This window comes from Lathyrus oleraceus, chromosome 1 (assembly GCF_024323335.1).
Source record: "Lathyrus oleraceus cultivar Zhongwan6 chromosome 1, CAAS_Psat_ZW6_1.0, whole genome shotgun sequence".
In the NCBI taxonomy this organism is placed as follows: Eukaryota; Viridiplantae; Streptophyta; class Magnoliopsida; order Fabales; family Fabaceae; genus Lathyrus; species Lathyrus oleraceus.
In genome coordinates this window covers 78,349,037-78,375,981 of record NC_066579.1, presented here as the reverse complement: position 1 = coordinate 78,375,981, position 26,945 = coordinate 78,349,037, and the positions used below count along the sequence as shown (strand labels likewise).

The following is a 26,945-nucleotide window of genomic DNA, read 5'->3' as shown; positions in this document are numbered from 1 at the left end:
AGCATGGAGTCTCGGTTAAGAACCACCCAAAGGGAGTGTACTAGGGTTTAAACCTGCCAGACATGTTCTACCAGAGGTTCCCATAATCATCTTTCCATCTTTCGAATATTATCGGAGGAACGAATACTCGTATTCCAAAAATATTCTCAAGAGAAACTCTTATGAGTGTAGTATCGCGTAACGATCGCATCAGAACTTACATCTGAACGACCTCCGCACTACGTTCCTAAAAAATAGGCCAAGATGGGTTTGGTAAACTAAGGTCCTTGGCTTCTGCGGCACATGATTGAAAGAATAATGCCTAACCACAAATAACTTGTGTGACATTATTAGTCCAACATGACCTCCACCAAGTGAATGGACTCGCAAGTCAACTGGCTAAGGAATACTCCACACCAGTCAACAAGACTATGCCATTCTCCTATCCTAGAGTGCACTCGAGTTCGGGTATAGAACTCATCTCACAGATCACCAAAGCAAACAGCAATTGTATATCAAGCAATTCAAGCATTACAATCAATACAGTGATCCCAAATGGTACAAAAATATGTCATATAACAAATAATAATATATCACAACAAGGGTGAAAAGTAGGCAATACCACCAAGGATTTCTATCCCCAGCAGAGTCGCCACTTTTCTGTAGCGGTGTATTCGTCGCTATATGATTTATTGATTAAACCATAAGCAAAGCATACAATGAATTCGAGTCGCCACCGCACTTTTATTTATCCAAAGGACTGGCTAAAAAGCGAACAAAAGCCTAAGAAGTTTTACACGTAGAAAACTAATAAAAAGATCAGAGAGTCTGGGTAAGGTGTAAATTACGCAATGGGAAGGTGTTAGGCACCCACTACGTCCTAGGTACTCCTAGGGAGCCCTTTTCACACTTGTTGTATAAGATTGTTATTTGTTATGACATAAGTATTGTGCAAACATGATTGGGATGATGAGAAAAGAATGTGCAATTTAGTTATTTTTGTGTTCGAACGGATGAACCCGTTGCCTACGTACCTTCCATCAAAGGTAAGGATCAAAACACCGTAGTTCGGCTAAAAGATTTCAAAAAGTTAGTGAGTTCAATTTTAAACAATAGCACTGAGGCTCTTCATTATCAATGGGAGAAAACTCGACCAAGACCATCATCCACCATGCGAGGATAGCTTCGACGTACTAGAGGGGTTAACCCTGTTTTCAGTACGGAAGTCTTATAGTCGACTCACTAAGGATAGGGTGAGGTTTACATCAACCACAATGATAATTGAAACCTATGGCTAATGTGTGAAAGGATTAACAATGGACAAAGCCAAAACAATTGAATGGGTGAAGTTAATTGATTGTGATTATGAAAGTAGAGTCAAAGTATGATTAAGATTGATTCAAAAGAAGTATTATGAAATGGAGTTTGAAAAAGTCAAGGACTTGGGGTCCAGGTTTTTAATTTGAAAAGCATGAAGATGTTTGCACAATATCTATCTCAAGTTTGAAAGTAATGTGTGAAAAGGTTTAGGACATAATGGGAATGAATGGATGAAGATGGATTGTAAAACTTCTTAGAAGGTTCACCTCTTGAAATCATATAGAAGATGATTCAAGTGTGTCCTTTGGAATAGGCAATGGGTAATAACAAAATAATCAAACAAATGATACCGGATGCCACTCAATGGTCTTACTCCAATCTCACAAACAAAAGCGGATACCGGATACCAATAGATGGATTTACACCAATCTCCTAAACAAAGAAACAAGGATGTCGGAAGCCAATAGATGGACTTATTCCAATCTCCCTAAACAAAACGAAACTTGGATACCGGATGCCAATCTGTCTGGACTTATACCAATATCCAACATATGATCATAAGAAAGCAAATGCCAACTTGCAGGGACTTACAATTGCATCCTCACATAACTCAAACAAATGCATCAAGCAAAGAGATGATGAGTGGCCAATGTGATGGTCTTATACTCACTTCCATATCATAGGAACAATGGCCAATGGATGGTCTTACAATTGTCCTCAATGGGCAAACAACAAGGATGTGTCACAGAGACAAATGAGATGATCATGCACTAATGAGCAATTAATGATGATAAATTCGTAAAGCATACAAGCAAACATGTGCATATGAGGTAAGCAATCAATCAATGAAGTCATTCAGCACACACTATAACCAAACAATGAGGCTCATACAAAGGGTTAGGCATTCAAGCCAACTGGAATAGGGTTAATGGTGCTCTTAACCTTGCCATTGAGGGGCTAAGGTGAAGCATATGAAAAGATATGAGGGGTGTGCCTCATCACTCTTATCTCTGGTCAGAGAGAGCATTTGAATATCAGAAGGTGTGGGAGTTCAGAAAGATGGAACTCTCTCCACAAGTTATTGACTCAATAGATCTTGGGTTTGGATCTCAATGCTACAACCATGTAATGGGAGCAAGGAGAAGACTCACAGAATAGTGGGAGATAGACTACATATCTCTTATATCCACCAATTGCCTTATTTGAAGGACTTTTCCTGCTTGGGACAAATGTAAACACACACAAGCATTGCCTCTTAAGGAGGACTTCAGACAGTTGCCTGGCCAAGTAACAGGCCAGGTATACATGAAGAAAAGGGATTATACCTCAATGCAAATTGCTATTAAGCAAAGCAAAGCAAGTTCTTAAAGAACTAAGCAACTAAAGGTACCTGAAACCAGTCAAACAGAATCAGTACACAACTCAAAGTTTGAATCAAAATGAGATAGAGATCAACAGTCAACACAATCAGTTAAATGTGCAAAGCACAAGGCTCAAAGCATGTGAGCTAAGCAACCTACAAAACAAACAAGTTAGTCATGATAATCAATCAAGCTCAATCAATTTGTAATGATCTCTTTGGGAATTTGTTGCTTAACCTGAAACAACAAACTTAAACATGAGCAACATGACCACTAGGACAAGCCTAGGGTCAAAAAGAGATAAGAAAATTAAAACAGCAAGTGACATTCAACCAAAATCAAGTTCAAACAATCAAGAAGCAAACTCAATTGGTTTCATGTTCATATCAATCATCATCATGATTTCATAAGCAAATTAGGTCAAGGCATGGCATATAGAAGCTCATAGAAGTCAACAGCAAGACTTAACTCAAAACCAATCATAAACATTTCAATAAATCATCAAATAATTCATGATCAAACATAATCCATAACATGATAAGCATATCAAATTTCAACTCATTTGGATCAAGGGAAGTAGGTCAATGAAAATCAGAAAGGCAAGGCAAGTTCAAGCATGCTCAAAGAAGTCAACCAAACATGTACCAACTTCAATAAATCATAAATCAGTGACAACATATGAGAAATGAATGGGATCAAAACCATGGTAAAGTTTAAGATGTCTACTAATCACATGTCAAATTTCAAGTTCATCCAATTAATTATGAGAATTTCACAAATAATATGAGATGATGTGTCACAAAAAGTCAACATATGACCAAACAGGGGAGAAAATCCCAAACAATTAGGAAATGCCATCAATAATTCCAAGAAAATTCACATGTAAACTAGACATCCACAAGTATGTTCATGCAAAAATTCAGATCAATTTGAGTTCAAGAAGCATGGTAAATAAAATCATGAAGTTGGACATTAATGGTGTGACACAAATTGTCACACCCTAATTCAAAAAATCATAACTCACAAACCAGCAATGATAAATTCACAAACTCTACACCAAAATCACCATGAATATGTCTAATTTAAGCACAAAAAATTTCAAAGGCATTGGATAAAGTATCATCATTTCACAATTGATTTGGTAAGACATGCACAAAATGGACACATGAACAAAACCCTAGCTCAAATAAAAATCCATCCATGCCAAAAATCTGGAAAAATCATGACAAATAACTAGAGATCAAGAGGAGTATTTTGCAAAAAATCCCATGAATTTTGGATAAATAATTAATGCTCTATGATTTTTGTAAGATTGTGATCAAAATGAAATACAAATTGTGAAATAAAATGATTAAATGAATTTAATGTAACACGGCATGGCATTTTAGTAATTTCTTGGAACTTTAAGTGAAACTCTGTGTTTCACTTAAAGCAACGCTGCGCTCTGATTGGTCCTGGGGAATAAAATAGTGATTCCATGCACAGCATATACAAAACACGATCCAAGCAAAATTTATGGGTTTTTAACTAGGGTTTTGGTTAGCTACAGTAACATTCATCTTGTTCAACAAATCGTGAAAAATTTTGGTCACAGTTTTTGAAAACAAGCATGGCATTCGAACCATCAAGCAATGCACATTAATAATACAACATCCATATTCACTAAATCAAGCTAACAAGGAAGCATCGAGCAAAACATGTTTGGATATGAAACTTTAAAACCAGTTTTCTCGTTCATCACACAACTATTTTGCACGATTTGAAGTTCATTGTGACCAGCAAAGCAAGACCTATCTAATGTATAACATGATTTTGAGAAATGAGGGGGTCGAAAACTTACTTGATCTGGAGGGCAGTGGTGAAACAGAGATGATTAGGCTATGAAAGGTTGAAACAGATGTTCAACAAGCTTCCAGATGATGAATGAGTGAAGGATTTTAGCTCAACCAAGCTTGAAATAGCTCCAAACCAACTTTGCCATGGAGGAGCTTGGAAACAACAGCCACGAGTTCCTTGCTTACAGCTGGGATTTGATGCTCCCAAATGCTTCCAAAGTGAAGGTGAATGATGAAGCAACCAAGGCTAGCTCGTGTTCTTTGAAGTTTTTAGCAAGAATTTCAAACAATGAAGAAATTGTGAGTTTGAGAGAAAAGAGTTTTTGGTCTGTTTGTGAGAGTTGTGGCTAGGGTTTTCCAACAGAAAATGGAGAATATATATGTTGTTTAAGGTTTGTATTAGTTGGTTAATGGAAATGTTAAACACAATTTGCATAATGAGTGTTTTTGCTAATTTGTGCATTTCCACTCAAATGACATGCCCATGTGCTAACAGCTGCGAATTGGGCCTTTGGACAAACTCAAAACATGATTTCTGATCAATTGCAAGTGGTAAAAATGGTTGGAATTGGTTATTTTGAAAACTCATTTTTTCACCTCACTTGAATTAATTCATGCTACTTCAAAAATGCCATTTTGATTGGCGAACTTTTGGTGAATTGTGATGACATATTTGGAAAGAGGGCATCAAATATGACTTGTAGCAAAAAACCCCACCCAATTTGGCCAAATGGTTTGGAAGATATGGCCTTTTGAAGTTCAAAAAATTTTGAGAATGATTTGATCATAACTTGCCAACCATAAATGGGAATTGAGTATTCTTGGACTTTTTGGAAATGGGAGAACAAGATCTTCAACTTTCATGTTGGGCAAAAATTCATTTGAAGCTTGTATCATGATGTAATTTTGAGGAGAAGAAGTTTCCATTTTTGGCAAATTCCAATTACAGGTCAACTTTCTATTTTTGGAAATTTCTTGTCTGACTTTATTTTCTTCATTGTGGATGCTTGACATGTTGTATGAGGCTTATATGGACATGAATGAGACCTCTCAGACCAATTCCCACCATCAAATCACTGATTAAATGCACAGTTGACCAACAGTTGACTTCAGTTGACTTTGCTAGGGTTTTGCTTGACTGAACCATGTTCTGATGAATTCCAAGCCCCTACCACTTGATATCTTGATTCAAAATGATGTCACAACTCATATGAACTCTTGATGAATGATCATGGTGCCCAAATTCTGCAAGAATGGCCACCATCTATCTCAATGACTGACTTTGACTGATTTTGACTGTAGATTGCTTCAACTGCAAGTAACATGGTTATATGACAATATTTTTGTACTTTTGGTTAGTAAACAAATGAAAAGCAATGATATACAAATGAAAAACATGCTTGGTGATCAAGAACCACACTCACTAGGTACCCCACCCACTAGGAGGGAAACTAGGGCATGCAAGGATCCTTGAGGCCATGGTATGATATGATATGGGCCATGAGGGATCTTAGGGCCAAAATTGGGGTCTTACAATATCAAATTTCAACTAATTTATACATTCTTAGTTATGATACCTAGTTATGGACATTAACTTGTATTTTGAGTAATATATTATATGTCGTTGAAGTATCATTTAATTTTTATTTGCTTGAAATTTGTAAACTAAATCATTTTATAAAACTTCAAAATTCAATGGTTCAGTTAATTTTTCGTTCTACATAAAGATATTACTCGGCCTATGTGTTAAGTTTGAAACTTCTCTTTTGATCTTGTCTTGTTACTATTTTTTTGGAATTTTATGATTTATTTAAGAGATTCTTCAAAAATATAAGGCATGTATACATGACATAATATATCATTATCATCCCACATTGTTTTTTAGTGGTAACATGACAACAAATTAAATGAAGCAACTTTGTTTCTTGTTGCATTTGAATGCCGTTGTGAAGTTTCTTAGGCATTTTCTTTATTTATTGATTCAAATTTTATTTTTGTAGATATACATATTGCGTCAGAGACAGGTGAATAGGGACCTTTTGCGGGCAAAGCTCAATGGAAGACCTTTTGTGGGCAAAGTTGTGATTGGTGTTTATTTTGAGAATATGTCAAGGTAAATGATACATGAATTTACGACATTGATATAGAACATTTAAACTTATTATGTAATTTTGAAAAAGATATATATATATATATATATATATATATATATATATATATATATATATATATATATATATATATATATATATATATATATATATATATATATATATATATATATATATATATATATATATTATATATATATATATATATATATATATATATATATATATATATATATATATATATATATATATATATATATATATATATATATATATATATATATATATATATATATATATATATGAGGTTAAAGGTAGTGCACTGTCAGTGTAAAATATTACACTGATATCCAATCAAAATATTTTATATTGCTAAATCATAACAATATTTTAAAAATAAAAGTGTGATGTGCCAGGATGCACTATCAGTGCATATTCCCCTCTCTCTCTCTCCTACAAAATTACACTACACCGTATCTTATATTTATTTAGTATTAAAAACATCTTAAATATTCATATTATCTTCTTTCTTTTTGTAGGACCATCTTCTCTCTCTTAGTTATATAATTTTCTCTCTCTCTATCTCTCTTTACTTTTCACTGTTACACACTTTCCTCTACTTACATCATTTTCTTTATATTTTTTTACATTTTCTCCCACCATTATTGTATTTGCATCTTCAACTATATTCAATTAAATTATGAAAAAAATTACTATATAAATAAAAGTTGATAAAATAAAGTTGAATAATGCAGTGCAAGAAGTTGGTTAATCTGTTTAAAGTTTGGTTAATATAAGCCCAAACATCAAAATACAGAAAAATTGGTAACACAAAGTTGGTTAATACAATGCAAGAAGTTGATTAATTTTGTTTACAATTTGGTTAATATAGGTCCAGATATTAAAACATAACAAAATTGGGTAAGAAAACTTGATTAGATGAATGCAAAAAGTTGGTTAATGGCGTTTAAAGTTTGATTAATACAAATTCAGATATTAAAATATAGAAAAAAACATTTAAAAAATTGATTAATGCATTGTAAAAATCTGGTTAATGATGTTTAATAACAACATACAGTAATTATTTTCAGAATTTAATTGAATATGGTTTAAGATGCAAATAAAAGAATAATGGGAGAGAGGTCAAAGAATGGTGCAGGAAGAAGTGATAACATTTTCAGAATTTAATTAAATACGATTTAAGATGCAAATAAAAGAATGATGGGAGAGAGGTCAAAGAATGGTGCAGGAAGAAGTGATAACAGTAAAAAAATAAGAGAAAGAAAAAAATTACTAATAAAATCTGACCCTACTATAGTTGATATCTGACCCCATTGTAGTTGATAATAGTATATACGGTGTAGTGTAACCGTGGGTGTCAAAATGTCATTTTTGATATATATATATATATATATATATATATATATATATATATATATATATATATATATATATATATATATATATATATATATATATATATATATATATATATATATATATATATATATATATTGTAGTGTTATATTTGATGAAATCTTAGATTAGGGCGCCCTTGCCTAACAATTGTGTCATATAAGTCAAATTAAAAGGAACCACCCCAGGGGTCCACATAATATGGAAGTTAAATAAGCTAAAGTCCTCGCTGACTACAGAAGTATAGGCTGTCAATAACCTCCCTAATAAGGGGAAACAATTAAGACCACGTATAGGGGCCAAAAACCCTAGTCCTTAAGAGGAAAATGACAGTTCCTCAAGACATCCACACTTAATACTACTCGGAGAGCTCCACGCTCCTAGTAACCCTAACATCGTAAAGGTAACCGCTTGCATGCAATCCAGTAGCGTCGGCCTCCAACAGGATCTCTCACCTCACATGAGCTAGTCTCTTAAACAGCCTAAACAACCACCATATTGGGCTACTCGCCGTTGAAAGCTAGCCCTCACCCCTAAACGAGTAATATGTATATGATAGCCTCTGAGTCTCCCTGCCCTTGCAGGGAGGACGCACACACACACACACACACACACACACATCTGTGAAGGTAGAGAAAAACAAGAAATTGGGGTTTGAATTGTTTTCGCAGTAATTAAAAAACTTTTACAACACTACACACACAATAAATACTAACTACACAAAGAATTTATCCTGGTTCGCTTGAAATTCAAAGTTACTCCAGTCCACCCGGCCAAGGTGATTTTGCCTTCAATAAGGACTTAATCCACTAATCTCAACAGATTACAAAAATACGTCTAATAGTTTAGCAATCTCTTAGCTCTCCCAAGTCTACAGACTTAAACAAGTCACTTGAGGAATTACAACCAATTTCAAGAAATTACAAGTGTTTGACTCAATGCTTCTAGATAAGTAGTATAAACACACTTTGAGAATAATGAAACACAACCACAATTTTAAGCAATAACTCTTGTATGGAAACGAATTATTACAACAATGATAATGGAAGCTATTAGAATGTTGTTGTGTATCAAGGTTGTTTCATCAGGTTGCTATGAGGCCTTTATATAACATTAGAGATGATATCATTGAAGGGAAATCAATGGAGATTTCGTGCCATCTATTTGAGTTAATGGTAGTAAATTTGTTGTTCTTTCCATAGCAGTCTTGGAGTGTAATCCATTGTTTCCTTAAAAGGAATTATACCACACTTTGAATTACTTCTAACGTAAGTTTCTGATTAGGTGAAATCTAATGATATATTGAACGTGTATCAGAGTGATCATGATTAGAGTCTTTGAGCTAGAGTCCAGATATCTCTTGCAGTCTTCAGATATCTGTTGCAGAGTCTCCAGATATCTCTTGCAGTCTTTAGATATTCTCTTGAAGTCTCCAGATATTCTCTTGCAAAGTCTTCAGATATTCTCTTTCAGAGTCTTCAGATATTAGAGTTTGAACTTCAGCGTCAGATTCTTAAGGTGATTACTCCTCAGATACATTCTGTTCGGAGTTAGATTTGATTTCTCTTTGTGCCGAGTCAACTTTTCTGGACTAGTACGGATGTCAGATGTTTGTTTCCTCAGAGTCATTTTAACTTAGAATCCTGAACACTAAATATTAGGTTACCAAATTATTTCATTCTTTGTTATCATAAAAACTTAGAGATATATTGCAGAATCAAAAACTTGTTCTAACAACCTGTACTTTTTGAACAGTATAGTGGTGCCCACCATAGGGCCCGATAAAACTAACATGGTCCACACCCCCTTTTAACAAACATCACATTCTCTATCGTACCCTCTTCTCCAAGACATAGCCAAATTTAGAAGGGAGTCTGAGTCTTCAAAAGATGGTGAGAATATGAAAGATAAATTTAGAAGCTCTTGTTATAATTATGGTGAAATTGGTCACTATAGACCGAAATGTACCATGGTTAAGAAAGAGGGCATCACAAGAAGTCTAATAAATTTATAAGAGGTTATGTAGCCTGTGAGAGTGCAAGTGATTCCTCAAGCGATGAAAGCTCCACTTCAAGTGTAGAATCGACCCGGATTTGTCTTATGGCAAATTAAAGGAAGAAGAAAACGTAAGTCCTTCTAAACTTGAGCTTACTAGTGATTTATCTTATTCTCAATTACAAAATTTCTTTGAAAATATTCATAGAGAGGCCTTAAATGCCTTTAACAAATTAGCTTCGCATGAAAAAGTATTTTTACACTTAGAAGCTAAAGTGTTAGAATACGAAAGAAAGTTGGAAGCTATTAAGAGATATATGATAGATATTCAAAGTGACAATAATGAGGATGAAAAACCTTACAGGTTTGGTTGTGAATCTTGTCGTAATTGGCAAAAAGAGATAAATGCTCTTCAGGTCAAATTAGACAAAGCCTTACAACCAAAGATAGATTATGCTATTGATCCGTCTAAGTATGAAAGGTCTTTAAACCATTCATATAAGAAACATAAATTTGTTAAAAAGGGAGTCTAATAGTAAAGGAATATCTCATCTTAACTTGTCTTGTCTCTTTTGTTGCAATAAAGGTCATACTATTGAAAAATGCAAGTTTATGAAACTTTTAGTTCTTAAAGGAGCCTTTCAATGGTTTCCCAAATGCAACCTTGCTTTCACTCACCCCTAAGGACCCAATGAAGATTGGGTACCTATCACTTGTTGTTGATTTTACAGGATAAATGTATTAGATTTATGAAGAGAGTATGGGATCTTGTTTGTGGATACTCAAGACATGTGACAAGTTACATCTCCCTATTTCGTTGACTTTGTGGCAAGGAAGAAGGGTTGTGTGACCAAAAGGAATAAACTTCTAGTGTTCTTTAATTGGTAAAAGTGTATCGGTCATTATTAATGTTTTATATTTGAGAAGTGTCGGAAAAATTATTGTTCTTAATGATGTAGGTTATTTTTGACAAGACATACTTAAGTTCATCAAATTAGGGATTGATCAACCTAAGATGAGAAAACACGAGGAGGAGAAAGATGATTATCATAATTAAACAAGATTGAAAGTCCAAGTATTAGGATGATCGTCAAATTGATAATCTTATTGGATACATTATTAATCATACTTTCAAGTACTTTGTCAAAGAGAAAAGTGGTAAGATTGTTGTTGTCTAAAGGTTGTATGACGCATGTTATATTCATTCCAAATTTTGTTCGAGAGTTTCTTGTGGAATGCATGTGCATCCTTCAGTATTCGTACGGTGAGGTAATATATTTTCAACTTTTACTTTGTAAGGAAGTTCTTTCTCTTTGCTTGTTTATTTTTCAAAGGTATATGATCTACTTTGTGTATGATATATGTTAGGAGTACTCACTTATGAAAATTTCAAGTGATAACCAATGTTTGTTTAATTTAAAATGATTATAATGACCTTATCTAAATATCTTCACATGTATGTTATATCATCTCTAACTTATGCTTACTTGGAAGATTTTGAGTTTATGTCGATGATATTATTTTTGGATCCACTTAATTGTAACTTGTAGAGGAGTTTTCTAAGCTTATGCATGGTGAGTTTGAGATGAGCCTTATGGGGGAGTTGAATTACTTCCTTGATATTCAAATCAAACAACTCAATGAAGGGCCATATGTGTGTTAAAACAAATATTACAATGGAATATGCAAAGTTTATTGACACTTCTATGACCATAAATTGAAACTTGGAAAAGAATGAAAATGGTAAGGATATAGATGTCAAGAAATATATAGTGCATCCTTAATCATTTCACAAGAGAGGTAATATTGTTCTTTATTCCCTTTTTGTAAGTAAGCTTTTATCTTTACATGTTGCTTGTGTTCTAAATGGTTGATATTCTTAATGTTTGAGTTAGTTCATAAATGTTAACTTCCAAAAAGTCTATTGATGCATGTCAATTATATGCTTATAATGACTTTGTGTTTTTCTCTCTATATGCTTGAAATATGCTCTTGGTACATCAGCTTGTTATCTATTTTCTCATGAATTATTATTGAACATGTTACACTGTTAGAAATATTCTTGATTGTGTTTCATTGTTATGTTTTCATCCTTATTTTGTTTGTTTGTTTGGTGGTACATCGCTTATCGCCTTACTAGAGCACATGTGTGTGCAACATTCGAGAGCACCAAAGGCATATGTCATGCAATATTGTCGCTTTTGTAGCATCTCAAGAGTTTTGTGTTCACTTTATATCCTTCATTATTCATGTTTGTGTTTTGTTTATTATTTGGAATTTGATGTAGCAATTATGTTCTATTGTTGTTTTCTTTGATTATATTTATGTTTAGGAATTATTATTCAATATGAATCATATTCTATGCGAATGCTATCATATTAATTCTCTTATCTTTCCAATTCTCCTTTATGTGTTTTATATGCGTTTATGTGTGATTTAAGATACTTCTCATGAATTACTTCGTTTCTTTTTGATGTTGTCAAAGGGAGAGAAACAAGTAAGATGAGGTTTAGGGATGCATATATTCAGGGGAAGGAGATATTCATTACTAATGCATCTTCTCAAGTTTTTCCATCATAAAAGAGGGTGAGTATGTGAGTGTATCTTCCGTTAAGTTCCGTTATGAGTGTTTTGTATGATGTCAAAACTAGGATAATTTAGCTTTAGCGTTTATGTATATTGGACGATATTCTCCTATTCTCTATGTGCATCTTAGTATTAGGAAGCATAAAAGTATTTGGAAACAATTTATAAAAGGTTTCATGTTCATGCATTAAAAATGAGTTAGAAAGGGTTTCATACATCAAAAACTGGTTTTATGGGGCAAAACAACTTATGTGATGACTGCATAACATGTAATGTGTTTTTAAAGCTTATTCTATGTGCTGACTGCATAGGCTGACACATACGATTTTTAGGCCGACACATGTATTGCGTTTTTAAAGCTTGTTTTATGTGTTGGTTGCATAGGTTGGCACATGATCTTTATAGGTCGACACATATGTTTTTCAGGTCGACACATATGTTACAGTATTAAAGCATGTAGCTTATATTTTATGTGCTGACTCTACAGGTCGACACATATGAGATGCATAACCTTGACAGGTCGACACGTGACTTTAACAGGTCAACCTATACGAGTGATTTTTGCATATTTTCATATTTTTCTCAAAGTTTCTTATGTTCCTTATGTTTTCCACTTACCCATGCATATATATACTTCATACATGCATCATTCTCTAGTAAGGTTTCTAGAGTGAGTAAAACCTACATGAATCCAGGATTTCAAAGCATCTCATCATCTTCAATTCAATTTATGCATACACACAATCAAACTACACATAATCATTTTTTGATTAGGTGTCATCTTGATTAGGATTGATAACGTCCAATTAGGTTTGTTGTACCAAGAATATTGAGTTGTGATCTTTAAGGGATTCAAATAAGAAAACCGAGGTGGGGTTTTCCTTCAAGATCTTTAGGGTTTGAAGGTTTTGGACAAGATTGTGCAATTCGAATCCGATTGAGTGAAAGTCTTGAGACTATGTGTATCGGCAAAAAGGAATAGCGTGACACGATGGATCGTGTTGACAAATCTTGGGTTCAACAAGTGTGCGCTTGAGATTAATGCAGTCGGGTGAAAGCCTTGAGACAAGGAGGTCGTGCAAGGAAGCAACAACAACAGGTGAATTGAAGCGACATTATTGGTTGTATGATTATGCACTTAGGATTAATTCAGTCAGGTGAAAGCCTTGGGACAAAGGATGCCTTATAAGGAAGTAAAAATAATAGGTGAATTAAAGCGGCATGGTTAGTTACTTGATCAAGATTGATCAAGGTTTTTGGAGGTGCTATAATTAAGAACAAACTTAGGGTTTGTGGGATTTGAGATCTCATATCGTGTATACATATATTTGCAAAGTAAGATTTATTATATTAATATTATTAATTCGAATTTGAATTGAGTACAGACGTACTCATAGCGAGGTCGATTGGGGAACTGCTCAAACAAATCCATGCGTACTCTCTCTCTCTATCTATCTATCTATCTATCTATCTATCTATCTATCTATCTATCTATCTATTTATCTATCTATCTATCTATCTATCTATCTATCTATCTATCTATCTCTTTTATTTTTCAGTTAGTAAATTGTTGATTAATTTGATCTCTTGATCAATATTGTTTGGATAATAACTTTTGAATTCTTTGTTAATTAGTGTTGTTGTAGTAATCACATACCATTTGGTAGTGATTGGATTTCTAAGAACTACAAACACTATACTAATATCCAAACTTTGTTGATTGCACGTAAAATGCTCGATAAATTGTTTCAACTAGTCTTTCGTGCGTTGTTATCATTGGAGATAGACCATTAATATAGTAGAGTATTCAATTTAATGCTTGAAGTATTGATTAATCAACTTGTGAATTATTGTCATACCAATGATACTCTTACGCATATCCGGGTTTTTCAATATAGGCTTGGTTAGACGATTTTGGATCCGGGAAATATTTGAAACTTGCTTCAGCACCATAAATATTCTAAATCAAATTTTTGAATAAATTTTTAACTTTGGATCTATTCACCCCCTCTAGATCTAGGCCAATCGTCTAAGACATCAAATGTTCTTGACTCGAATCTAACTAGTTTTTTCCATCCACTTTTATGCCTAATATCAAGTACATATAAATTCATTTTGTCATCTCATTTCCAATAACAACTGAAGTGGAAAATCATAATCTTCATTGTTATTGTTTGTGAAATCAACACCCCCTCTTTTGAAAACTCAAAAACTCTTGCAAGATAATTTCTTTCATCTTCAACCTCTAGTTTTGATTTCACATCTTGATAATGAGAGGTTTGTAATTGATTGAGGGAGACGTTGTCTTGAAACTAATCGTTCTAGAAGGTTTGGTAAAGTTTTTTCAGGAAGCTTATAAGATCAAGGTTGTTGTCATTGATGCTGACAAATTCCAGTGAAAAGAATGATGTTATTCTCTCAAAATTACCTTGGTAGTGACTATATGGAAGACTGCGTACAAGATGGAGTTCTTCTTAAATCTCCATACAATTCATTTCTCAAGAAATCGGTGGGATCAATGCGTGATTATCACACACGAAGACTATGAGCAGATTGGTGAAACTAGAAGATTCAAGAAGCGTGAATCGAGTAAAAATTACACAGAAAAGTTTTGTATTAGGCTATATACAAGTTAAGATTCAGATAAGAGATTTATTTTGCTCATCATTATTGTGGATTAGTGATTGTATGAACTCTTGCAATATTTGTCAAAATAAAAAAGGAATAAAACAGGTTCCAATAGGAAACCATTGAAGAGTGAAGTAGACAAAGCAAGGACGAAAATCGAACGACTATACATCCCAGTGTACTATCTCTCTCTTCCTCCCTCCCTCTCACTCTCGCATTTAATTTTCATAGGATATTTACATGTTTAGATTTTCAATTCGTACTGTAGTTTATCGTTTATTCAGTTGATAGCAATTTATTTTATAAGGTTAGATTTTGTTAGAATTGATACCTAATTGAGCTTTAGTGATGATTAAAATTTGGAAAACTAGTGCTGTTAGAATCTAATCATAATTGAAATATAGTATATGACACATCCCGTGTAATATACAATCATTCAATTTTTCATTATTGAATAACCTATGAGTTTTGTGAATTGTGTATCTGTCGACGTGATTGAAATCTAATAAAATTATAAATCTAGATCTTCGCTTTAAAACTTCCACGCGCAATTTTGAAAAAACTCTTATATTTTATTTATGGAAAATTAGTTGAATTTAGTAATAATAAGGGTCTATTCACCCATTCTATACTGTTTTTTCACTCCATATTCTCACCCAATAATTGACATAAAGAGTCGGTCTTTTGATTAAGTCTACCGACTCCAAAAGTTTAAGAATATGGCGGATGATGACAATCCCAAGGGAGCGTATAATAGAACACCTGTTTTTAAAGGCGAGAATTATACTTATTGGAAAGAGAACATATATGTGCACTTACTATCACTTGACAAAAATCTATTGGTAGTTGTCACTGAAGGATATTTTATTCCTAAGGGAGACGACAGTGATCTTGTATGACTATAAATGTTTCTACTTCTTATTCAAAGCAAACGACATCCCCAGAGACCGACCATGACCATTAAGACTTCCCCGACTCAGTACCGCCCAACAAGCCTTGGGGGCAACTATTTTACTACACTAATCTTAAATTTTAAATTGACTTAGACGTTCGAGTGATAACCTTACAGGTTTACCGTCGCACCGCCGCATCCGTGATTAGCACCATCGATTCAAGATTCCTCACCATCAACATACACCAAATTCTAGTTACAAAACAGAACACCATTCATTTTTCATTGATTTCAATTCTATCAATGTCATTTCCAATTTTTTCAGGTCTGCTTTTGATATTATGACATGTAAGAAAAATGCAACTTATTTTACTATTTTTTTAGTTCTGCTTTAATATTTTAACTTAAGTGCAACTTTGGTCCTCTATTTTACTTATTTTTAGATTTTGATTCCCAATTTTAAAAATTACAGTTTTGCTCTATTTTTTTAATTTTTGCGTTGAATTAAATCCAATCCAAAATTTAGAAAAGAGACCAAATCGTAATTTTTAAAATGAGAAATCAAAATCCAAATAAAGACAGAATCAATATTATAATTAAATCTAATATTTTTTCAGGCACATATAAATATGTGTTCTTATTTAACTTCTTACACTATCATGTGATAATATATAAAAATGATATATAAATTTTTTAAAAAAATTTAAATAAAAAATTGTTTAAATTTTTTCATAAAACTCTATCTCATCCAATAAAAAATTATATATATATATATATATATATATATATAGTGTATATATATATATATATATATGAGATTAATTACTATACACTATATATATATATATATATATATATATATATATATATATATATATATATATATATATATATATATATATATATATAGAAGAGAGAGAGAGAGAGAGAGAGAGAGAGAGAGAGAGAGAGAGAGAGAGAGAGAGAGAGAGAGAGAGAGAGAGAAGAGAGAGAGAGAGAGAGAGAGAGAGAGAGAGAGAGAGAGAGAGAGAGAGAGAGAGAGAGAGAGAGAGTTTTTAATTGAAATACACTGACAATGTAAAAGGATTTTACACCGTCAGTTAATCATAGACGTCGGATATTAAAAGAAGTTTGACTTTTATTTTAAAAATCTATAAAGTAATACAAACGGATGATGGTAATTAATCTCATATATATATATATATACATGATGAATCGACGGTGTAAAACTTTTTACACTGACAGTGTATAGTAATTAATCTCATATATATATATATATATATATATATATATATATATATATATAAATTCATATTTACATCATTAATATATATAATTTTTTCAAAAAATGATGTATTTCTGATTATATATGAAAATCATTAATAATTCATATTTACATTATTCATGTTAACTCGTTATTTTTTTATGCTAAATAAGTTTAAAATAATAACAAAAAAGAATTTTAAATTTTATACTTGAAAGTAATAAAATATATTTTGGTAAATTTTGTAAAAATGCATTGTATGTAAAAATAAAAAGAATTAATTATTATGTATTATCAATGTAATAACTTTTGCACAATTAATCCATCATAATCATTCATAAATTTAAAATAAAAGGTCAATGAAATTTAAGATCTCGTTCACGTATAAATTTCTTTAATACTTTCGATACGTTTTAATTAAATTTAAAATAAAAAATGTTTAATTTATTTTATAGATTTTTTTTTAAAAATAACCAATTTTTTTTAAAAAAGTCGAAAATAACAAATAATTAAAAAAAAACAAAAATAACCACTTTTAGAAGATGATGCGTCAAATGAACTGGTGCATCCCCTAAGCATGAAGAGGAGGCGTCAATAACATCGGCGCATGCATTGAGCTCCTCATGAGGAGGCGCCAATGCTATTGGCGCATGCATTGACCCTAATGAGGAGGCGCCAATGCCCTTGGCGCCTTAGTGTTATTTGTGGTGTGAGCGCCAATGCCTCTGGCGCCTGCATGTCATGTCATATGGGGCTCAGCGCTCTAGGCGCATACATTTTATGTCCACTCTGTATAAATGCCACATATTGGATGCAATATTTTTCACACAAAATCATTTCCTAATACCATATTTTCTCTAGTTCAACCCCACTCACCTTCAAGTTTCTCTGGTTTAATGTCTACATACATTCAGAAACAAAATGATGATGTAATATTTTCCGCCGTTGCGGCTCCGGTACAGATTCGGCTTTGGAACACAAATACGTTTGGACGTCTTAATCAAACGTTGTATAGTTGATTAGGGGGAGAAATTGGAGAGGGTGAACGGATTAGAAGAATACAATGGCTTGTGTCCACGTTCAACCAAAACGGAGAAGTAAGCGAATGGGTGGATATTAAGACCGACCAAGACGCTCGCAGGATGATGCATTACATGTTCAAAACTGTTTTGATGGTTGTAATCGCATAGTTCTTGTATTCTAGTTGTTATAATTATTTGTGTTACTGTTTATGTAATGGTACTTTCGTCACAAACGTCTAATATGAAATAAATTTAGTTTTTCATATATTGCAATAGAGATACATGTGAATTTATCTGGTTGTGCTCGTTCCAACACTAGGACAGTTATTACGATTGTGATCTGGTTGACGGCATGAACTACATAGTCTACCCATTCGTGTTTCCGTTTGCAACTAAGTAAGTCTAACAGTTTATCATTTAGTTAATTATATTTTATATTATAATTAACAGTAAATAATAATTTTCACTTTTTTTTATCTAAGGTGGTCAGTAAGGGGGATGAACTACAATAGGTGTACCAAACACACTATTATAGTCTATCGCAATCTATTGAACCACATTGGACATGACAATGTAATACTCCTAGATATCTATATTTTAATTTAAAAATACTTATCAAATTATTTTTCATCTAAACGTTTCGTATTGATTTACAGTTTATCTGGAGGCCATATCTGAGTCTTGATCATGATGTGAACCATGACGATATTGCAATTTGGATAGCAAAGACACCGATTATCCGATTCACTACGGTGGAAATGCACCAGAGTGACCGGGTCAAACTGCAGTTTGGCATGCTACAACAAATTCCAGAACCTCCCACGTGTTTGGGGAATTGGCATCAAAAAAAGGTTGATGCACAATGAGATTATTCTGACTGGAGAGACTTTGCAAAAGAGATGTGTCGTCAATAGAGGAATCGACGACAACACATCTTAAACGAACCAGTCATCCATGGTGCATGACCGACTCAACAATATATGACATGATTTAGGTCGGTAACAACTCAACAATTTGTATCTGAGTCGCGGTATTTGATGGATCCACGCCAACTTGCTTCGTCATCGTACGCCCCAACCCAATTCCCCATCCAACATCAATGTCAACCCACCCAAACTCAACAACCAACCTCACAACATCAACCTACCACATACACACAACAACCAAACACCCAACCTCACAACCCGTTCATGCCATCCACCCAACAACCAACCATCCAACGTCACAATCTATTCATACCATCCACCCAAACACAAAACCAAGAATCAAACCCCGCAACCTCAACCGTCTATAGCCCAAATGATTCATATGGGTCACTTCATCGTAGCCCCCCCCCCCCAATGACCACCTAAACATCCCATCACCATAACACCCAACCATTGTTTTACTATAATACGCCCCAGAAACCATTGCTTCGTTTCCAAAACGATTTAATGGCCCAATTTGGGCAACTATATCGTCTCTAATCCACCCAACCCAAACGACCTAACTACGATGACATGAGCACCGAACTCCATTACGGAAGCGCCGTTTGCCAGAGCCCCTTAGGATATTCGGAACAAATGATGACACATCTGTCAAATACCGCTGGAACTTCCGCCGAACCTTCCCACCAGCCATCGTTTGATCAGGTCAGCACGAAAGACCTCAAACACCTCAAGAAAATCGTGGGAGACCTCGGAGACAAACTAATGCATCTGGATGTGGAACAGGGGGACGTTATGATCGGATCAGTCATTAGTTTATTGTGAGTCCAATGTAACCAATTATTACCACATGAATAATTTTTTTTGTTACATTATTCTTTTTTATTTAATAAATAAACAAAATTAAAATTTTTTAAAAAATAATACAAGGGGTGCAAGCGCCAGAGACATTGGCACTCACACCACAAATAACACTAAGACGTCTGGGGCATTGACGTCTCCTCATGAGGGCCAATGCATGCGTCAATAGCATTGACGCCTCCTCATGAGGAGCCAAATGCATGCGCCAATGCTATTGACGCATCCTCTTCATGCTTAGGGGATGCGCCAACTCATCTGACGTATCATCTTCTAAAAGTGGTTATTTTGATATTTTTTTTAAACTATTTGTTATTTTCGATATTATTAAAAAAATTGGTTATTTAAAAAAAATATATATTTTATATAATACTAGTAATGTATTTGTATATTATAAAAATAACAATTAATATTTGAGTACACGGTGTGTAGGGTTTATAAACATCCTCGCCGGGATCGAAAAACCAACCTAGTGGATCACAATTCAGAAATCACCGATCCAGAATCTTCTTCTCCTCCAGAAAAAACAGCCATGGGATCTTCAAGGGACAGTGACCAATCTCCACCTCACCATCACCAACCTCTCTTGAGCAGCCTCGTCGTCCGCCCCTCCCTAGCCGAGAATTCACCCGGTGGTGCTCATTCCAACGATTACGAGCCCGGTGAACTCCGCCGTGATCCTCCTCCACCTCCTTACTCTCGCTCTGATCGCTATTCTGATGATCCTGGTTTGTAATTTGTTCCCTCTCTCTATTTTATCTATGTTATTCTGCTTGTTATCGGATTAGGTTTTTCAATTTTTAATTTAGAATTTTCGTAATTTTGAATGATAAACTGGATTTGTTTGTTTTTTGCAATTTAGTTTTGACGTTGATTTGGATATTAGACAGATTGGTGGTATGAAGTTTTAGATTTTTCTTTTTTTTTGCTTGCAGCATCTAAAACATGTAACCAATGTTTATTATTTTCTTTGTGTGTGTAAATCATTGGATTTGATTGAAATATCAATTTGACTACTGCTAACACTAATAGTTCAGGGTCATACATTGATGACACGGGAGCAATTTAAATAAATCTGCTATCGATTGTTGTGAAAATTGAAATATGGTCCATGGCATGTTTTTTTATATTTAAATAGGTGAAAACATGATATAAAGTTGAAATGGGTGGTTGAATTTGTTGTATTTGGTTTATTAGGGATTAGGTTTAAATTCCCATTTATGTTTTATGCTGATGGGTGGAGTTGTTTTAAATTGTATTTCTCTATGCTGGGAGCTTAATGGTGCCATGGTGCCTATTTTTGAAGACTTTTTTGACTGACATTGTTGTGTGTATGAATGTCGGTTTTGTTCGTCCTGTTGTCTATTCATTACATGCCTACCGAGCATATGAATGCTCTAATGATTAACAGTCATGGTGCCTTTTTTTTAAAAAACTTTTCTGACTGACATTATGTGTATGGATGTCGGTTTTGTTAGGCCTGCTGTTTAATCATTACATGCATACCACACATATGGATGCTCTAACGATTATGGAGTGTCAACAGTGAGTAAAATTTGCATTTGTGTGTTACAGCTCTGATATTGCCTCAGGTTTTGGGCTTTGAGGAAGGCATGTTGCTTTGAACTCAGCTTTGGATCATGATGTGGGGATGTTTTTTCATTTTAAAGGGTCATTAAGTGTGTTGGATGATGGAAGTTGTCCATTCTGCATGAACTCGTGGGTGGGTTTTGCGGCACAATATCTGCTGCATGGGTTCACATTTTGCAGAGCCCTGAGTATATGTTTGGTTTTTGGGTGTTTGTGAAGGTAAAAAGACAGTCAACTTTAATGGAATATGGGATACAATTTGAAGTTTTCCATACATGGTACCGCATGGGCAATGTGGTAGAACATCAACATGGTTACAGGATTTGTAGAGGACAGACAATGACAGTTAACAATCGTTTTTGGTGAATAACCTTAAGTTAGAACTAATTTTTGGTTGGTATAACTAGTTTCTGCTGCAAGAAGTGTGTGGTGGGTGAGTTCGTAGTTTACTACCTTGCAGAAGCTGACCTGACGTTTTGGAAAGATAAGATTTACTGAGGAAAAAAGTTCATTGTGTCATTGGTTATATGTGGTGTTTTTTTGTTATTCAACTTCTGGTTTTTTCAATTCCTACTACATGTATGTGGTTTACTTGTGGAATATTCCTTGTAATGATTGTTTTGGCTGGTGGTTGTCATTTTACTTTCTGTGGATTTTTCTTCTTTGGTTGGTTAATTATAGTGATGATCAGATGGTTGTTTATTTACAACATGGGAAACCGCTTTACGAGTAGAATGCGAGTTTAGGAGCTTCTTTATCACATGGCTGTGTATCTTCTGCCAAATCCTTAATGTTTTTCATATTGATGATGCATTACCTGGGAGCATTGATAATTTGATGTGGTACAGATAAAGGGATGCATGTCTTTTAAAATGAATTGATGCACTTCTCCATTCTGAATTCTTTCTCGTGTTGTTTTGAAGTTATTTGGGGACAGTTTATTCCAGAAGATATGGGAGTTGGTTGCTGGGATCATTTCATGGCTTCATTGGTTTTTTTTGCCTGGGCCGTTCTAATTCATGAATTATGTCACCTAAATTGACTCTTGGCTACCATAGCAGACTAACAAAAGTGGTCCCAGAAGGATTCCAACAACTTGTTGTTGGGGGCATTTTATTAAACCTCAGGATTTTGTTGCACTTTGGGGATGGTTGTTGCCGGTTTCCTTGTGGTGTACATTCTGATTGTGGGATCTGGAGTTAGATTGGGTGAAATGAAATGACATTGGTCTATTGTTTATCACGTTCAAATTAGCTTTTTGTAGAAGTTAGCTCTTACTCTTCACTCCGAAACATGAATATGGATTTGATATTTCAGATGCTTATGTTAAGTGGTTTGTGTAATTAACTATATCAGAGTCTGGTATATCATTCAGACATAAAAAGAATTGCGGTCAAGGCTATACTGGTGGTAATTTTTATGTTTGTGGAAAACCTTACTCATAGACCTGTTTTTATTATGGTAATATTCCTTGTGCGGTGGTAATGGTTCTTTGAAATTTCAAACTGATTATATGGAAGTTGCATGATCACAATGTTTTGGGCATTCTGTAGATTGAAATGATAAATTTACCCTCACAATGCCTTTGTTTTCCCAGGATATAGATTTCGTGCAGGTTCCTCATCTCCTGTTCACCGTAGAGATGCTGATCATCGCTTCACTTCTGACTATAATCACTTGTCACGGAACCGTGGATATGGTGGCGGGAGAGACCCTGGCAGATATCGAGACCCTCCACACCCGTATGCTCGAGGTAGAGCAGGCGGCAGGCCATTTGGTAGAGCTTTTGATGGGCCTCGCTACGGCCATGGTCATGGTCATGGTCATGCAAGAGGGGAAGGCCATGGTAGAAACAATCCCAATGTGCGTCCTAGGGAGGGAGATTGGATGTGTCCTGACTCATTGTAAGCTCTGGTTTTTTTTAGACTTTCCTTTTTATTGGAATGGCCTATCGCATATACCAATCTTCTAATTAGCTCTGTAGTTTTGAAATTTAGGATTCTAGTTGTTACGCATCTAAAGTGGCATCATTCTGAGGATATCTTACCGTTTTTGCTTTACTTTCTTGCAGATGTGGTAATCTTAATTTTGCAAGGCGTGACTTTTGTAACAACTGTAAGAGGCCTCGTCCTGCTGTTGCTGGAAGTCCTCCTAGGAGGGGTTCTCCACCACTTCACGCTCCTCCTAGACGCTATCCTGGACCTCCAATTGACCGTTCCCCAGAAAGGCCTATGAATGGCTACAGATCTCCTCCTCCTCCTCGTCTGATGGGAAGAGATGGCCCTAGAGAGTATGGATCGGCTGCTCCTCTGCCACCCCTCCGACACGAAGGTAGGTTTCCAGAACCCAATGTGCATAGAGAGCGAATGGATTACATGGATGATGCCTATAGGGGGAGAAATAAGTTTGATAGGCCACCTCCATTGGACTGGGATAATAGAGATCGTGGTAGAGAAGGTTTCTCCAATGAAAGGAAAGGATTCGAGAGAAGGCCACTGTCACCGAGAAGGCCACTGTCACCGAGAAGGCCACTGTCACCACCTGCACCTCTTTTGCCGTCACTTCCTCCCCATCGCGGCGGTGGCGATCGGTGGACTCGGGACGCAAGAGAAAGAAGCCGTTCTCCCATCAGAGGTGGCCCACCAGCAAAAGACTATCGCCGGGATAATGTCATGAACCGTGTTGGAGGAAGAGATGATAGGCGTGTGGGACGTGACAGACTTGGAGGAATGTATTAGCTGCAGGTTATTGAATGGATGTATTTTGTGATGTAATATTTAGATTCATTATAATTTATAGATATTATTGAGCTTTGTTTAGAGTTTGAGAGGTTAGTTTCTGAATCTCCATATTATGGAGCTAACCCATCGGAAAACATTTTGATAGTGTTGAAATGCATGGAACATCGGTTTGCTTCATACCCCTTCTAATCTTTTCCGCAGATTTGTTGTTTGAAAAAGGGGAAGTGTTTTTTACTCCAACACCTCGATGCCTTTAAAGCGATATTTGGATTGAAAAATAACCAATAAATGAAATGAAATGAAATTTATTAAGATAAATGATATTTTGTTATTTGGATGATTTATCTAAGAAATTTGAGCTGGGTAGTTTAATTTAAAATTCCCGACTTACAAAATTGGCTTGCAGATATATTGGTCCAAATTTATCTATTTTATTTATTGAATAACTCAATGTATATAGTATAGATATTACTTAATAAGTTTAAAAAGTGAATCGTCTTTAAAACAAATTATGTTGTATCATTTAAAACTTTTCATTCGAATTTAATTCAATTTACTAAATCAATTTGTAAAATGAAAATTTTATAAACATCGGAGGGAGGGGGTATCACTTTAAAATTTTAAGTTGAATCTAATTCAAAATTTTGTTTTACATTTAGTCGATAAGTAAAGAAGAAGGTGAACAGATAGTTGGATATATAGTTGATGAGTAAGGAAAGAAGTAAACATACTACCATGAAGTATTAAAACTATAGATGGTCTCTACAGGGATAGAAGTAGAACTTAGTACCACCGTGACTTTGTTGAAGTATTAAAATTATAGATCATTGTGCGATTTTAACAAGGTTGTTATTGTGCTTTTAAAAGTAAATACGAGGGTTTTCAATTTGCTTAGCGAAAATAAATTATGTGAATAGAATTGATAAAAGATACGATAATGAGAAAACGATCAAGTTTCGTTTTGAGACCACTAATTGTTATTGTTGGTAACTGCGTCTATTTTCTCGAAGTAATTTTTTTGAATTACAATGAATTAACACTACCATTATATCCAATTTTTAGATTTATAATTCACTCTTTTTAACAACAACTACCTAATTTCTTAGGTGAGTTCGAAGTAAGAACAAGAAAGAACATTCATTAATTTACTAACCACAAACTTATAATTCCATATCTCTAGTTAATTACTAAGTTTGAACAATTATCCTATTTCAAATTCAAAACGTTAAGATCAGTAATCACTATGATCCTAGGTTCAATTCATATGCTCGTCAACACATAAAAGTTATTACGATCAAGAATAATTGAATAAAAATTAAAATATCAAATTAATAAAATAGTACAAAGTCAATTACATTCTTAAACTAATTCAATCAGTTCCGTCTAAGAAAACTTAATCAAAAGTAAATTAGATACATACATATAAATACCATGGGTTTAGATGAACAATCCATGAGAATCAATGAAGAATGAGGTCTTCAATAGTTGAAATTTTCAATTCTCGAACTTCAACATTTCTATATCGTCAAGATCCTTTCCAAATTTCATAACTCTTTTTTCTCCTATATTTCTCCTATAAATAATAATAAAAACGTGCGACAGAAAAAGTGAGACATCGAGACCTAGATACCGAACATTTTGGCCTAAAATTTTCAGTAGCTAGATCTCTTTGTTAACTTTCATTTTCAAAAAGTTTCGTCTCATTTCGAGTTACGAAACTTTAGATATGATCAAATTACTAGACATACGTCATGATGTAAATTGTGCTGAAAAATGTATGTTTCTTCACAATTTCTCAACCTTTTCATCTCTTAGCTTTGTTTCTTCACTTATTCATTTTCTTCTTATTTCTTAATAAAACTCAAACATAAAGTACTAAAAATAATCAAAATATATGTAAATACTTATAAAAATTACATGATGATAGAATATGATAAGTATTTCATAAAGTTCTTGCACAATTTCAATAGTTAATACACTAACTATGAGATATTGCGACCACAAAAGGATCTTGTAATCTTGCATGATTACATAAGCTACTATTCATAGGTAGATTTCACACTTGGTGAACACGTTTCAAGCGTAGCTGACACATCACCTTCTTAAGAACTCGTCATTCCAAGAGCCTATGCGATGGAGCCCGGAGATGTCCGCCCAGAACCAGGTCAACCCTGAGGACACGAACAAGAACCTTACATTTGGATGTGGAAGGTTCCTAGCGACACTGAAGAATGACACTAAGTCTTCCCAATCGGAGCTAATAGCGATCAAACTCATGTTTAGACTATAGAGTTTAATGTACACACCAGATACCGGTAACACACACAAGGAGAACAAATTTAAAACTATAGGAAAAGTGAGCAAATCCTGACACAATAAGAACCCATTAATCAATCAAAGGCGTGGAGACTAGCAAATGAT

General features: G+C 34.2%; 1 protein-coding gene across 1 annotated transcript; it reads left to right on the top strand.

Moving 5' to 3' along the window:
* Positions 1-20,601: 20,601 nt before the first annotated feature.
* LOC127116879 (uncharacterized) lies at positions 20,602-24,701 on the top strand. Its single transcript, XM_051047408.1, has 3 exons — positions 20,602-20,921; positions 23,381-23,687; positions 23,855-24,701. The coding sequence occupies exons 1-3, from the start codon at positions 20,726-20,728 to the stop codon at positions 24,519-24,521; spliced, it is 1,170 nt and encodes a 389-aa protein (XP_050903365.1). The 5' UTR covers positions 20,602-20,725; the 3' UTR covers positions 24,522-24,701.
* Positions 24,702-26,945: the final 2,244 nt, after the last annotated feature.

Coding starts and splice junctions, on each gene's coding strand:
- LOC127116879 (XM_051047408.1), top strand. CDS start 20,726: ATGGGATCTTCAAGGGACAGTGACCAATCTCCACCTCACCATCACCAA. Junction 20,922..23,380: donor TCGCTATTCTGATGATCCTG/GTTTGTAATTTG, acceptor TTGTTTTCCCAG/GATATAGATTTCGTGCAGGT. Junction 23,688..23,854: donor TGGATGTGTCCTGACTCATT/GTAAGCTCTGGT, acceptor ACTTTCTTGCAG/ATGTGGTAATCTTAATTTTG.